Genomic DNA, 16,446 nt, shown 5'->3' with positions numbered 1-16,446 from the left:
AGAGACAAGAGATAGAGAAGAGAAATAAAATGATGTTCTAAGAATTCTGAATGCTAGATTAGGCGATTATCTAACTGATATTTAATGGCATTCCTGCCCTTGGTTCTCTTTCCTGCTGCCGCATTCCTGCCCTTGGTTCTCTTTCCTGCTGCCACATTCCTGCCCTTGGTTCTCTTTCCTGCTGCCGCATTCCTGCCCTTGGTTCTCTTTCCTGCTGCCTTGGTTTGCTTTAGCATCTCTTCCAGAAAGTGAGCAGGAAAAGGAGAGAAAACTCAAGTAAGTCATTTAGCTACTTATTTTTTTTTTAATTAAATGGTACTTATCAAGCACTTACTATTTGCCAAGCAGTGTGCTAAATGCTGGAGTAGAAACAAGATAATCAGGTTGGACAAAGTCCCTGTCCCCCATGGGGCTCGCAGTCTGAGGAGGATTGAATCCCCATTTTACAGAGGAGGTAACTGAGGCACAGAGAAGTTAAGAGACTTGCCCAAGGTCACACAGCAGATCAAGTGGCAGAGCTGGCATGAGAAGCCGACTTCCCAGGCCTGTGCTCTGATCTGAAGCAAGGATCATGGGCACAATCCATCCACCACTTTGGGCTCCCTCATTGCGCACATATTCCCGTCACCTAAGGGAAATCAGCAGAAATTTGAAAACAGGCAGAATGTGGATTAGCTGTAGCTAACAAAGTACTCGAGTGACTGTACTCATATCAATTAATCTGTGGCACAAAACTGGTTTGCTATGTACATAAACAGATAATACCAATGCCAGATATATTCAGATACTTCTAGAGAAACTAGAGTCAGGCATATCTCATGGTCTGGGAAAGTAGAAAATATATTCATTCTAATCTCATTTCCACCATCACTTTGCTGGGGGAAGGGAAAATATATTAAATAATTCTTTGCCTCAGTTTCCTTGGTTCTGAAGGGGGGCTGCCCTCCTTCAGAGGAATAACTGGAAAGAAGATTGTAGAGCACTTCACAAAGATAAAAATCTCATGCATTAAAAGAAGCTAAATATTAACACTGCACTGAATAATACATTAAAAATGGAAAAAGTTTCATTAAAGTTTCATTACTTCTAGACTGTGAGCCCACTGTTGGGTAGGGACTGTCTCTATATGTTGCCAGCTTGTACTTCCCAAGCGCTTAGTACAGTGCTCTGCACACAGTAAGCGCTCAATAAATACAATTGATTGATTAAAGTCTAAGAAATCAGATTTAGTGCCTTAGGGGAGCTCTGGATATAACAGACCTAAGTTTTTATATCACTGAAGCCATAATTTACTGGTACTATTTCTTTTTGTATTTTTTTGTACATTTGACTGTATGATTTGTGAATTTTGAAAAATGCAGTAGTACATTACTCGATATGACTTGTCTTCAACCACCTTTGAAATATTGAATTGTGTCCTGAACTCTCATCCACTTGATAGGCTAATTCGAGCAATAATTTGGCCAATTTAAAACCATTAGCAATGACCATCTTGAATCATTCTAAGAGACACTGTTGTTAAGAGCTTTGAAAGGACAAGTTAGAAACTAGCTCAACCATCTTTATGAAACAGGTGTTATCATCATCAATCGTATTTATTGAGTGCTTACTGTGTGCAGAGCACTGTACTAAGCGCTTGGGAAGTACAAATTGGCAACATATAGAGACAGTCCCTACCCAACAGTGGGCTCACAGTCTAAAAGAATTTTAGTTCTTTTACTTCTGTTAGTTGGAGAACTTCCTCCTTGGATGCAATCATTCAATTAGAAGAGAACTTCAGAAGTCATTTACCTCCCCCTCGTGCTTCCAGGTAGGCTGCATCTAAAATGAAGAATTTATTCTCATATTGTTTTTGCAAAGTGCCTACTGCACAGACCTAAGTGGTCATAAATAAGGCAGAAATCAATTACAGGATGCTCTGAGTTCAGAAGGCAGTTAACTGTCTACATGTTTTGTTTTGTTGTCTGTCTCCCCCTTCTAGACTGTGAGCCCATTGTTGGGTAAGGACCATCTCTATCTGTTGCTGACTTGGACTTCCCAAGCGCTTAGTACAGTGCTCTGCACACAGTAAGCGCTCAATAAATATGATGGAATGAATGAGTGAACCAGAACATTGCTGCTTTGTCAGACAATCCTCTTGCCATTTCCCTGCATATCATCATCATCAATGGCATTTACTAAGTGTTTACTGTGTGCAGAACACTGTACTAAGCACTTGGGAAAGTACACTACAACAGAGTAGGGAGACCCATTTCCTGCCCACAATGAGCTTGGGAAAGTACACTACAACAGAGTAGGGAGACCCATTTCCTGCCCACAATGAGTTTACAGTCATATACAGTGAGTTTTTCAAACATTATAACCCCCACGCATCATTTCTCCAAATACATTGTTCCAAACAGTGTCCTGAAAAAAACTTACGATGTTTCAATCTAAATCAATTCAGGAGAAAAAAATTAAGCATTGGAATAATGACTATTTTAGGACTACCTTCTGTAAAGTAGGTGTTGCAAAGTTATGACAATATGTTAACATCTCCCCTATTCCTGTCGTTCTTAAATTCTGTCCAAGTGGCAAAACTCTAGTACTTACTATTTTAACCTTTTAGTAGTGGATGGTGCTGGGGCTAGGGTAGGAAGCTTGATAAGTTTCATCGGTAGTCAAGGGGTGGTATTATTTCCTAAAAGGAAACAGAATGCTACATGCAGCACTGCTGACCCTCAGTGTATGGACATGCTAATAACCATGCTGGGATATTTCAGTTTGCATGCAGAGAGCACAAGAGCATATCAAGGAATTCAGATAAAAGTTTTATTTTAAAGAATGAGAGAGCACACATGCCACTAACTGATTTGTAGAAGTAAAGATCCCTCTGTCATCACAAACCTTACTGTAAGTTGTTCCCTTCTTACAATGTAGGAATAGGTACCCTGTTTCAGAAATAATCCTGTTCTGAGCATTTTCTAGGGATCTGGGCCTTGCCCCTTCTTCTTTGAGCAGCAAGTAATTTAAACTAGAGAAATTTTTCTCTGGAACGATATTATCAATTGACCTTTGAATACTTTTTGTAATTCTGATCTGCAAACCTTGATAGCAAATCTGGGCCTTATTTATCCAAATATCACCTGCCTTCAAATAATACAGCTCATTTTTATACCAAGTTTGAGAGAAGGGGCCAATCCCGATGTTTGCTACTTGCTATTACATATCTCTCAAGACGTTCTTTAGGGTCGGTTAGGGGACCCAGGCTTTCCTACATCCTCAGGCTTCAGGAGCAAAGAGAAAGTCAAAAGACCGGAACTCGTCACCGGGGCACCTGCTACATCTATTTAATTACAGCACCGTGTTTATCTGTCTCCTTCCTGATAGATTTGGATAAATACGGTACTATAAGACATGCTTACTCTTTTTGGAGCTGCAAGGTAGGCTGGAGTCATTTGAGTCCCTTTCCAGCCCGTCTTTGGGTGGGTTCCGGCATCAGAAATTAAGAATTTGAATACCACACCCACACACAGTCTGTGTGGTGTTTTTTAGATAAAAATGTGGGTCTCCATTTTTTCATTCCGATCACATAATGATCATTGGATAGCAAACTCCAAACATGCTGAAGGAGTATTTCACATTGGAAGTCACTCTCGGCAGGAATTATGGTTCCCACCTTCACTCTAGCAAAAGGCATAAAAACAAGGTTAAAAAACTCTACTGGTCATGTGAATACTTTAGCAGAGTGGTTGCTTTCAATACACAGCTATTTGGGGGCACCCAAAGGGAGGGAAAAGTGTAATTTATCTGGCATCAGACTCTTTCATTGGCTCTAGCACTACTACCTCCTTGTAATCACTACTTCTGTTCTCGCCACCCATGCCAAAACTGTTCACAGAAGATTTAATCATTACCCAACTCAAAGATAGGAATTTATATAAAGGATGATTTAAAATGAGTGAAAAACACTAGATTAAGAGGTGCACACGGAGGGTGTGACAGCATTTTTTAATAGTACATGGGTGGAATTCTCTCCCCTCAATTATAAGGAAGATGAAAGTGGTGACAACTCTTACAGTGACTTTTATCTACCCCAGCACTTAGAACAGTGCTTGGCACATAGCAAGCACTTAACAAATACCACAATTATTAATTACTATCTCATGAAGTTTACTGGCCCTCTTAGTTCTGTAGTCCTAATAGATCATTCTCAGCACCGGATCGAACACATTTTGCTAGTAGTTTCAGAAGAAAGTCTTGAGGAATCCCCAAAGGAAAAATCTTGCCTAACGGACTCTACTTGAAAATGAACGATCCTGCTATAACCAACCTCAGCATCCTCTGCCTTTTACAAATATGTTACGCTATAAAAATTTGGTCCATACTTTTGTCAACCGCTTGACTGATACCTGTATGGTTGAAGCAAAAGTGACATCATTTCCAGCCATTGTTTTCTATAGCTTATAGCACTGAATGCATAGAAATAAAATCTGAGCAATCATTCATACTGTCACAGTTTTCATATATTATTGATCTCTAAAAGTAGGTGAAAATACTGTCTACTGTACACCGAACCTTGGTACTCATTTTGGAATGATAACCGCTTTCTCCATAACTGAAATTAAGGAAAAGATTTTATTAATGCAATGAGGTGGGTAGCAAGGCTTGTATATATGCTTTCCTCCTTTTCCACCATGAATATATTGTGATAGCTTATATATAAATATGTATAGGTAGATATTAAAAAAAAGAATCACCCCTTTGGAAAAGGGCCTTTTTCTAAAAAGTAACACGTTTCGTTGTGGAAAACGTTGAACGTTTTACGTGGCCAAGTCCTTGTGAACTAGATCTTCTGTCTGATATTTTAAAAAGCCTTGCTGCAATATAATTCAGAGATCAACCATCCCTTCCATCGTGCCAACTTAAGCTGGGTCCGTTCCAAATGCAGTAAACCACTGGTAAAATAGAACATAGTTAAAAGAGGACTCCGAGTCCCGGCCACAAATGCATGCAAGTTAGATCAAGTCATTAAAAACCAAACCAGTACGACAGCTGCATTACCCCGACTCTGGTTTGGAAAGGTATGGGGAGGAGAGGAGAAAAATATTAAGTAGCAGAAGACATGCGGGCTTGGTTTGCTCCCGACTACCTAATGTTGGGCTTAATTTCTTTTTCTTCTTCCTCGTCGTCACTGTCGTCGACCTGTTGGATCACCAGGTCGGCAGAGCCGTCTTCTACGATTTCCACGTACGACCTGCTCTCCTCTCCACGTAAGTGCCACCTCGAGCCCTTCTCTCTGTCTGAAGGGGAGGCAACAGAGTGTTCAGCGTCCAAATCGATGGGCACGCTGTCTATACCAGCTTCTGCCAGGCACTCGTTACACAGTCTGTAGCGCCGCGTGCCCTCCTGTACCACCTGTCCTGTTAGATCGGTCACGTGGCGCTTGCACTTCCTGCAGATTAGCTTGCAGGCCTGGTGAATCTGTGGAAAGATTTCACTACGGTTATCATTTCGCCAAAGCCGGCAGCCTAGCCGATAACTACGAGAAGCAGTATGGCCTAGTGGAGAGAGCACAGTCCTGGAAGGCAGGAGGACTGGGCTTCTAAGCCCAACACTGCTGTGTGACCTGGGGCAAGTCAGTGCACTTGTCTGCGCCTCAGTTCCCTCATCTGTAAAATGGAGATTAAGGCTGTAAACTCCACGTGGGACAGAGACTGCGTCCAACCTGATTAGCTTGTATCTACACTTGGAACAATGCTTGCCACATAGTAAGCGCTTAACATAGTAAGCCCTGCCCGGACGTGGGCCTGGTCTGCGGCCGAGCCGCGGAAAGGTGTCTAGCAGCGTGGGGGAGGCCTGTGGAGTCCTCTAAAGTGACTCCCCATTTATTTTATCTGTACATATTTATTCTATTTTGTTCATATGTTTTGTTTGGTTCTCTGTCTCCCCCTTCTAGACTGCCAGCCCACTGTTGGGTACCATGCCACTTGTCTGCAGTGTGACCTTGGGCAAGTCACTTCACTTCTCCGGGCTTCAGTTTACCTCATCTGGAAAATGGGGATTAAGACTGTGAGCCGCACATGGGACCGGGTCTGTGTCCAACCCGATTTCTTAGATCCCCAGCTCTTAATACAGGGATTACGTCCAACCTGATTATCTTATATCTATATGTTGCCAACTTGTACTTCCCAAGCGCTTAGTACAGTGCTCTGCACACAGTAAGCGCTCAATAAATACGATTGATTGATTGATTGATTGATTAACAAAAACCATCATTGTTATGTGTTCTTTAAAAGCAAGCCACCGATGGTCAACTAAAGATGGGGTTACAGGAATCTTAGAGACAAGCTCCCACCCACCCTCCTCTCCCACATGCAAATGTACAACGTTGGGTTATTTCTGTATTGGTTCAAACATCAAAAGTCCTCTTACAGTGACTGAGAAGGCCTAAGAGAAAGGAGCTTAAACTTGAACAGCTCTAGATTCTGGCAGTTTCATTAGAGGAAAAACCATTCTGACCAGATATTGTTTTCTGGGGGGTTTTTATGGCAGCATTCTTCTCAAATTCAGTTTAGACGCAATCCATGTCCCGCCTGGGGCTCACAATCTTAATCCCCATTTTACAAATGAGGGAACTGAGGCAGAGGAGTGAAGTGACTTACCCAAGGTCACGCAGCAGACAAATGGTGGAGCCGGGATGAGAACCCGGGTCCTCCTGACTCTCGGGCCTGGGCTCTATCCACCAGGCAACCAACATAGCGACAATGGTTGCTATGACTGAAATTCAGATAAAGGGGAAAAAAGAAACACTGGAGCACAGGGAGATAGGGAAGGAGTGGGTGGAGTGCAGAGGTGGGGGTTCAGGAAGTCTGCTAGGAAGGGGGGATAGAAAGGGGAGACAGAATTTGGCAGGATGAGAGGAGGATTTAACCATCAAGCTACAGCTGGTTCTGGAATAATAATAATAATAATGGCATTTATTAAGCGCTTACTGTGTGCAAAGCACTGTTCTAAGCGCTGGGGAGGCTACAAGGCGATCAGGTTGTTCCACAGGGGGCTCACAGTCTTAATCCCCATTTTACAGATGAGGTAACTGAGGCACAGAGAAGTTAAGTGACTTGCCCACAGTCACACAGTTGACAATTGGCGCAGCCGGGATTTGAACCCATGACCTCTGACTCCAAAGCCCAGGCTCTTTCCACTGAGCCATGCTGTTAGGAATGGAACCTAACATGTAACTCTTTGGAAAACCACGCCCCCCGGATATAGTAACATCCTTCAAAACCATAAGTACCCTGGGATACCATACCCCATTACTCAGACTGCTTACATTTCCAAGTTAGTTTTTTAAAACTTTACACTCGGGAGTAAATAAAGCCCCCTCGGGAAGTCTGACTGCCAAAAGGCAAATATTTAGCAGCGAAATAAACACGGATTTGGCAGGCAGTGTAGCAACTTTTGCTTTTGCAGTGCGTTCTTGTAATTCAGATGGAGTTGAAAATCAGGCCCCAATATTAAAGATTTCCCACCGCACATAAAGAAGAGAACCAAGAGGTAATTCATACATACTGTTCGAAAATGGCTACTTAGGTGATCTAGCCTGCTAAATCTTTTCCCACAGGCCTCGCAAGGATAAGGCCTTTCCCCAGTATGACAGCGAAGGTGGCGTTTGAGATCCGCTTTCCGCTTCACCACGTGGGTGCAGAATGGGCACTTGAATCTCATCCGAGGCAGATCATCTGTTGAAAAACAAATCTGTTAGTGGTTGGAGTCATCTTATTGTTATTCTAGTAACATACCAACAGCCCAAAGCACTTGCAGAGTCTTGGGAGCTTGCATCAGACCACATCTTTATTGATCGGTCAAAAGGACCCACACTACTTAAATTAAATGGAGAACTATTCTCTAGGCAGAATAGTGCAAGTGTCTAGACTGTAAGCTCATTAAGGGCAGGGAACGAGTCTGCTCATTCTGTTGTACTCTCCCAACCGCTTATTACCTGTCACCTGTCTACATGTTTTGTTGTCTGTCTCCCCCTTCTAGACTGTGAGCCCGTTGTTGGGCCATCTCTATATGTTGCCGACTTGTATATAATAAATAATAATAATGAAGGCATTTGTTAAGCGCTATGTGCAAAGCACTGTTCTAAGCGCTGGGGAGGTTTCAAGGTGATCAAGTTGTCCCATGGGGGGCTCACAGTTTTAATCCCCATTTTACAGATGAGGGAACTGAGGCCCAGAGAAGTTAAGCGACCTGCCCAAAGTCACACAGCTGACAGTTGGCGGAGCCGGGATTTGAACCCATGACCTCTGCCTCCAAAGCCCGGGCTCTTTCCACCGAGCCACGCTGCTTCTCAGGCTTGTACTTCTCAAGCTCTTAGTACAGTGCTCTGCACCCAGTAAGCGCTCAATAAATACGATTGAATGAATGAATCACAGTGCTCTGCACATAGCAAGCACTCAAATTAATTTGCAAACATGGCCTAGCGGATAGAGCACAATGCTGGGAGTCAGAAGGACCTGGTTTCTAATCGTGCGATCTTGCACGGACTCTGTCCAACCTAATTAGCTTGTAACCACCCCAGCGCTTAGTACAGTGCCTGGCGCATAGTAAGCACTTAAAATACCATACGGAAAAAAAGCAGATTTCTCTGACTTTGAAAGCACTTGGATTTATATCCTTCATTCACCCCGCCCTCAGTCACATGGCAATTATGTCTTGTCTTATGCTGTTGACATAATTTATTTTAACGCCTGTCCTCTCCCTCTACGCTATACGCTCAGTACAGGCAGGGAACATGCCTACCTGTTATAATGTACTCTTCCAAAAGCTTATTACAGTGTTCTGTACACAAGAAGCACTCAATAAATACGACTGTTTGAAAAGCAGATTGGTACTATGCGCTTTTAATACCGCAGACTTCATAATAGGGTAATCATCTACTATTTCTTTCCAAAACCCTCAATTAATGTTTCAAATTATTATGTTTGTTATCAAGGCAAGCCTCAATTAATGTTTCAAATTATTAAGTTTGTTATCAAGGCAAGCCTCAATTAATGTTTCAAATTACTATGTTTGTTATCAAGGCAAGATAGTATTAAGTACACAAAGCTAATTATTACATTCCACTCAGAAACACTGTTAAAGTTAAGAATGAAGTAGCTTGTTTAGAACTAATAGCAGATATCTGTTAATCAGGTTAACATTACCCACACTGAGAAGACCAGATGGACTGATACAAAGAAATAGATCTTTATTCTAGACTTTACCCTTCACTAATAAGCATACGCAATCAGAATTTAAAAGTTTCGGTACGCTAAAAGTGAACTAGTGAACTAAAGTGAACTAGTTTCTACAGCCAGATTTGAATGGGGAAAAAAATGTCTGCTAAAAGATGTCTGCTAAATCCAAGAAGTCTCCCTTTTATTTAAAATGGCCAGTAATAATAATAATAATAATGGCATTTATTAAGCACTTACTATATGCAAAGCACTGTTCTAAGCATTGGGGGGACACAAGGTGATCAGGTTGTCCCACGGGGGGCTCACAGTCAACCCCCGTTTTACAGATCAGGTAACCGAGGCCCAGAGAAGTTAAGTGACTTGCTCAAGGTCACACAGCTGACAATTGGCAGAGCTGGAATTTGAACCCATGACCACTGACTCCAAAGCCCGTGCTCTTTCCACTGAGCCACGCTGCTTCTCTTCATTCATTCTTCAGTACTTCTTCATTCTTTCAATCGTATTTATTGAACGCTTACTGTGTGCAGAGCACTGTACTAAGCGCTTAGCACTGTACAAAGCGCTTAGCACTGTACTTAGCACTGTCTTTTAGACTGTGAGCCCACTCTTTTAGACTGTGAGCCCACTCTTTTAGACTGTTAGCCCACTGTTGGGTAGGGACTGTCTCTATATGTTGCCAACTTGTACTTCCCAAGCACTTAGTACAGTGCTCTGCACACAGTAAGCGCTCAATAAATACGATTGATTGATTGATTCTTAACATGGCCGTTACAGTTTAGGCAACAAAAATCATGACCTAGCAGATAAACCCACAAGCCTGGGAGTCGGAAGAACCTGTGTTCTAATCCCAGCTCTGCCGTTTGTCTGCTGTGTGACCTCGGGCAAAGCCGCTTCACTTCTCTCTACCTCAGTTACTTCATCTGTAAAATGGGGATAAGACTTGTGGGACATGAACTATGCCCAGCCTGATTAAGCTTGTATCTACTCCGGCGCTTAGTACAGTGCCTGGCACACAGTAAGCGCTTAAATGCCATTAAAAGAAATTTAAGAAAAGCTACTCCTGGTGGGCTGGGAACTTGTCACTTTGGAATTCTGTTCTGCCCAAGCGCCTAGTCCGGTGCCCTGCACCAAAAGGGCTTAGTACAGTGGAGGGCACATAGTAAGTACTTAAAAAATATACAATTAAAAAAAAAAGAGGGCACTTGACTGCTACTAAACACACAAGTACACCACGCAATTTTGCCAACTTGTTTTAGATGACAAGCAAATAGGAATCTCTATTCTGTAATTAGCCCTTGAAGATGGATTACTTGAATTATCAGCTCATTAAAGTTTAAAGTTATTGGATTATCAGCTCATTAAAGTTTCACCAGCCCATCTCACACTTACCCTTGTCCTGGTGAAGAGGCATCTGATGGTGAGGACCATCAATCCCCCGGAGGAGTACAGTACCAGTGCTGAGGCACAAATCATTACATGCTCACTGAAGTTTTAGGCTCCATTTCATTTGTTTCTGACCCGTGGACATGTAGTATATCGCCGGCCTTCCCTGACTAAGGCCTCGTTTCCCCTATTTGCGCTCTCTCTCTTCTGTATCGACTGTGCCTTGGTTCTCAACCCTTGTAAGCACGCTGATACTCACCCTAACCCCACAATACTTATGTCCATATCTTTATATTCCACTCTCTCCCCTAGCTGTAATTTACTGTAATGTCCATCTCCTCCCGTGGAATGAAAGCTCCCTGTGGGCAGGGATCGCATTCGTGGCCTGGTGAACCGAGCACGGGCTCGGGAGTCAGAAGGTCATGGGTTCTAATCCCAGCTCCGCCACTTGCCTGCTGTGTGACAAGTCACTTCACTTTTCTGTGCCTCAATTCTGTAAAATGGGGATTAAGGGTGTAAGCCCTTTGTGGGATAGGGACTGTGTCCAACCCGATTATCTTGTATCTACCCCAGAGCTTAGAACAGTGCCTGGCACATAGTAAGCGCTGAACAAATACCATAATTATTATTATTATTATTACCAACTCTATAATATTGCATTTCCCCAAGTGCTTAGTAGAGTGCTCTGCACATACCATTGATTGATAGTACTTTACCAGGCTGCTGTATTTTTCCACCTGGGTAACCAAGATTGTTAATTGGATAGATATGATTAAAAGTTCATCTGTTAACAATTCAACCATAATCCCGCTAATGTGGGAATGGGGTAAATCATCCCTTATTACCTCCGGTTTCTGAGGTTCTTAGTGACCGTTACGATGATCCTACAGAAAGTCGAGAAAATCCTGCCCCCCTTTTGAACCTTGTCTATTCGAATCACTGCCTTGGATAGCAGAAAATCTAGAGAAAGTGTCGGGGGAGGAGGAGGTAGACAGAAAAGATAGTTATTTACCTTCAGTCCAGCTGCCCATCACACCTAAAATTAAGGGCATGTTAGCATAGGATTCATCTGCCTTTGGAGATTTGGAAGCAGACCGAGGGGATTCGTGTTCTTGTTGGGACCCTGTTAAGTTTCTAGGTGTAACATCACACCCACGATCATACTGGTACCCACCATGGGTGGAGTCCACTTCCGCATCAATTTGCTCTTCCGGACGGGGATTGGGGCCGGCAGGCTGGGAAGCGCGATCTTCCTGTTTACTTGTCTTGAAAGGAGGAACGTCAGAAGGCTGCGGCAGGGCTAGGTGCCGGGTGGACTTCTTACTGGAATCTTGCCTCTGCTCTTGCTTGGCCAACGGCGGCTGGACGTTCCTTTGGGAAGCCGGGTAGTAGTTGTAATTGCTCCAAGAATTTCCACCCACGGCGCCCGTCCCTTGATCGGGGCTTAGGTGAGGAGGCGGAGGGCTGCTCTCGGCTCTCCAACCAGGCCCGTAGAAGGAACCTCGCTCCACCCCGTTGGAATGGGCGTCTTTGTCCGACAGACTGAAGTAGCGATCCTTCTCTTTCTCGCTAATGTCCAGTGAGGATTTAATGAACGTCTTACAAACGCTTATGACGTCGGTCATCTGCAGGAAGCTGGCGGCCGACATCACTTCTATGACATTCTGACTGGTGAGTGAGAGTTTGCCCGAATACACGAAATCCAGAATTACGGTGAAAGTCTCGGGCGAAAATGCCTGAAACGTAGCCGTGGTAGGCTGACTGGTTTCCTTTGAACTCTGGGAAAGAAGCATCTTGAAGTAGCCGCTGCTCGCGAACAGCACGTTCCGATGGGCTTTGAAGACTTTCCCTTCAACTAAGATACTGCAGTCGCAAAACTCATCTTGCCTGCGCTGTTCATTCAGTTGCTCCAGAAGGTGAAACTGATGAGAAGAAATCTCCATCCTAAGAGGAGAAAAGACAAGGAGCGTTGGCAAAAAGACGATTCAGATGTGATACTTTGTGCATTTGAGTGATACGATTAATTATCCCTCAGCCCCTCCTTCAGCTCACCATGTCCTATTCCTGTACATTTTATTCTACCAAACAGAAATTTGAGAACACACTGTGAATCCTTCCTGTCGTTTCCGCCCACCTCATGAAGCAGTGTGGGCTAGAAGGTAGAGTGTAAGCCCAAGAGTCAGAAGAACCTGGGGTCTAATAATAATAATAATGATGGCATTTATTAAGCGCTTACTATGTGCACAGCACTGTTCTAAGCACTGGGGATGTTACAAGGTGACCAGGTTGTCCCATGGGGGGGGCTCACAATCTTAATCCCCATTTTCCAGATGAGATAACTGGGGCACAGAGAAGTGAAGTGACTTGCCCAGAGTCAAACGGCTGACAATTGGCAGAGCCGGGATTTGAACCCACGACCTCTGACTCCAAAGCCCGGGCTCTTTCCATTGAGCCACGCTGCTTCTCTAATCCCGGCTCTGCCACTTGTTTGCCGTGTGACCTGGGGCAAATCACTTCACTTCCCTGTGCCTCGATTCCCTCATCTGCAAAATGGGGATCTAGAGGAATTTGTATCCAACTGGAGAAGCTGGGTCGTTTTTGTAATTAAGGGAATGTCTTAAACTTGTACAGAGTTGAAAAAATGTGAATTTCAGGGAAGAAAGTTAAAAATTCTTCTGGTGATTTGGGTAATTGTGATTAAATGAGCAGCCAAAGATGACCTACTATGCCATGTTACTCTTCAGCCAAATATCTCCAAACCAAATGAAGATCGAAGCAGTTATACTGTAACTCCATCCCGGTATATTCCATCAACCCCTGCCTTACCTCTTTCCCTTCCCCACAGCACCTGTATATATGTTTGTACGTGTTTATTACTCTATTTATTTATTTTACTTGCACATATCTATTCTATTTATTTTGTTAATATGTTTTGTTTTGTTCTCTGTCTCCCCCGTCTAGACTGTGAGCCCACTGTTGGGTAGGGACCGTCTCTATATGTTGCCAACTTGTACTTCCCAAGCGCTTAGTACAGTGGTCTGCACACAGTAAACGCTCAATAAATACGATTGATTGATTGATTGATTGTAAATCACGAAAAGTAGACTACAAATAGCTCAGGAAGAACTATAGGGGAAATACAGGTGAAAGTACATTTTTTTTCTTATACTACCCCCATATTTGCTCTCCTCCATTTAGAGGCAATGAGAAACAGCATGGCTTAGTGGAAAACGCCTGAGAGTCAGAGGATTTGGGTCTCTGGACCTGGGAACCACCTGTTGTCTGCTGTGTGACCTTGGGTAAGTCACTTCACTGTGCCTCAGTTACCTCATCTGCGAAATGGGGATTAAGACTGTGAGCTCTACATGGGATATGGACTGTGTCCAGCCCAATTAGCTTGTATGTACTCCAGTGCTTAGGACAGGACTGGGCACATAATAAAAGCTTAAGTATCACTACCAAAAAAAAAAAAAGGTGTGCCATACAATTCCAAAGCTTAGTATAGTGTCTGGCACATATTATGTGTTTAAATACCATAAAAGATAGGCCTTTCCTACAATTTCAAAGCTTAGTACAGGGTCTGGCATATAGTAAGCACTTAAATACCATTTTTTTTTTAAAAAAAAGGAGGTCCACTGTACAATTCCAAAGCATAGTTCCAAGGCCCACGGAAATCAAATCCCAAATATTCCATGAAGTCTTAGTGAAGACGTAAGGGACGATACGGCAACAAAATCACTGCCCTGTTCTCTACTGTAAACTGAATGTCAGCAAAACAAATAACTCTGACATAAGTCATTTCTGCTGCAACCCTAAATACCCCACTTAGGAACAATACTACTAGAAACCCCACCAATGTCAAGTGTCAGAGAAGACTTTCATACCTGGGTGTTTTTCGGTTAGCGCTCTTGGAGCCCCTTTTAAGAATAAAATTTGGACAGCAATTAAACTGGAAATGGCGAGAAGAGATTCAGGTCTGGCTCGGCTTCTTGTAGAGTAACTCCAATATGGAGCTACGAGAGCCACTTCTGACGTACTTTTGGTGCAGGAGATAAAGGGCTATCTGCCGTCAGGAGACCGGTAAATATTCCTGTAAGAAGGTCAAAGAACATTTTACTGAGTACCTTTTCAAGGCAAGGGAAAAAGTGTAAGTAGTCATTTAATCAAGTTATACTGGAACCCATAAACATATAATAATAATAATGGAATTTATTAAGCGCTTACTATGTGCAAAGCACTGTTCGAAGCGCCGGGGAGGCTACAAGGTGATCAGGTTGTCCCACGGGGGGCTCACAGTCTTAATCCCCATTTTACAGATGATGAGGGAACTCAGGCACAGAGAAGTGACGTGACTTGCCCAAAGTCACACAGCTGACAATTGGCGGAGCCTGGATTTGAACCCATGACCTCTGACTCCAAAGCCTGGGCTCTTTCCACTGAGCCATGCTGCTTCTCATAAAGCCGGTTGAAATCACTTGGTCCTAAATTGTCTGAGAATGACAATGTTGAGTTTTGCATTTTAAAGGTGGTCACTGCTTAGAAGTACAGGTCTTGAGCTCTTTAAAGAATAAGTGAGAGAGAAAACCCAACCACCCTTGAATGAATTGCTCTCAACAGCATTTACTGAGCACTTATTGTGTGTGCAGAGTTGTAATAATAGCATTTATGCAGGGCCCGGGATTAGGCGCTTAGGAACGCATAATGGATGCATAATTGTCTCTCCCCTTAGTTTATGATCAACTGCTATATTGTGCTCTCCCAAGCAGTTAATACAGTGCTCTGCCCAGTTAAGCACTCGGTAAAAACGACTGATTGATGACCTAAAGGGGGAAGTGAGTGGACAAAAATTTCCAAACGGAAAATGGGTAAAAGAGCAAGAGAGATACAGATGGAAAAAGCCAAAGCAAGCAATTAAATACCTAACAGATTCATATGAGAGGTTGTTTTTTTTTTTTTTTGGATGGCATTTATTAAGCGATTACTATGTGCAAAGCACTGTTCTAAGCACTGGGGAGGTTACAAGGTGATCAGGTTGTCCCACGGGGGGCTCACAGTCCTAACCGCCATTTTACAGATGAGGTAACTGAGGCACAGAGAAGTGAAGTGACTTGCCCAAAGTCACACAGCTAACAATTGGCGGAGCCGGGATTTGAACCCATGACCTCTGACTCCAAAGCCCATGCTCTTTCCAGTGAGCCACGCTGCTTCTCAATAATAATGCCATTTATTTAGCGCTTACTATGTGCAAAGCACTGTTCTAAGCACTGGGGAGGTTACAAGGTCATCAGGTTGTCCCACGGGGGGGCTCACAGTCCTAACCCCCATTTTACAGATGAGGTAACAGGCACAGAGAAGTTAAGTGACTTGCCCAAGTCACACAGCTAACAATTGGCAGAGCCGGGATTTGAACCCATGACCCCTGACTTCAAAGCCCGTGCTCTTTCCAGTGAGCCACACTGCTTCTCAATAATAATGCCATTTATTAAGCGCTTACTATGTTCAAAGCACTGTTCTAAGCACTGGGGAGGTTACAAGGTCATCAGGTTGTCCCACGGGGGGCTCACAGTCCTAACCGCCATTTTACAGATGAGGTAACTGAGGTATAGAGAAGTGAAGTGACTTGCCCAAAGTCACACAGCTGACAATTGGCAGAGCCGGGATTTGAACCCATGACCTCTGACTCCAAAGCCCGGGCTCTTTCCACTGAGCCACGCTGCTTCCCAACAGGTTAAACCGTGACAAGACTATAAAGGTTGGCCGTCCACCTCCGCAAACAGAAACTCCTCACCATTTGCATTAAAGCCCTCAATCACCTTGCCCCCACCTACCTAATCAATCA

At 43.5% G+C, this 16,446-nt stretch overlaps 1 protein-coding gene across 2 annotated transcripts; it reads right to left on the bottom strand.

Moving 5' to 3' along the window:
* Positions 1-5,097: 5,097 nt before the first annotated feature.
* On the bottom strand, positions 5,098-14,746 carry ZBTB8A (zinc finger and BTB domain containing 8A). Of its 2 annotated transcripts, none has more exons than XM_038757703.1 (4): positions 14,492-14,746; positions 11,620-12,551; positions 7,552-7,721; positions 5,098-5,463 (listed from the first exon to the last, which is right to left on the bottom strand). In XM_038757703.1, the coding sequence occupies exons 2-4, from the start codon at positions 12,548-12,550 to the stop codon at positions 5,128-5,130; spliced, it is 1,437 nt and encodes a 478-aa protein (XP_038613631.1). In that variant the 5' UTR covers position 12,551; positions 14,492-14,746; the 3' UTR covers positions 5,098-5,127. The 2 variants fall into 2 exon arrangements, with proteins under 2 accessions (XP_038613631.1, XP_038613632.1); XM_038757704.1 differs by having other exon boundaries at positions 11,782-12,551.
* Between the last annotated feature and the right edge of the window lie 1,700 nt (positions 14,747-16,446).

This window comes from Tachyglossus aculeatus, chromosome 16 (genome assembly GCF_015852505.1).
Source record: "Tachyglossus aculeatus isolate mTacAcu1 chromosome 16, mTacAcu1.pri, whole genome shotgun sequence".
Taxonomy (NCBI): Eukaryota; Metazoa; Chordata; class Mammalia; order Monotremata; family Tachyglossidae; genus Tachyglossus; species Tachyglossus aculeatus.
The sequence above is the reverse complement of the archived record's forward strand: the minus strand, read 5'-3'. Positions and strand labels throughout refer to the sequence as shown.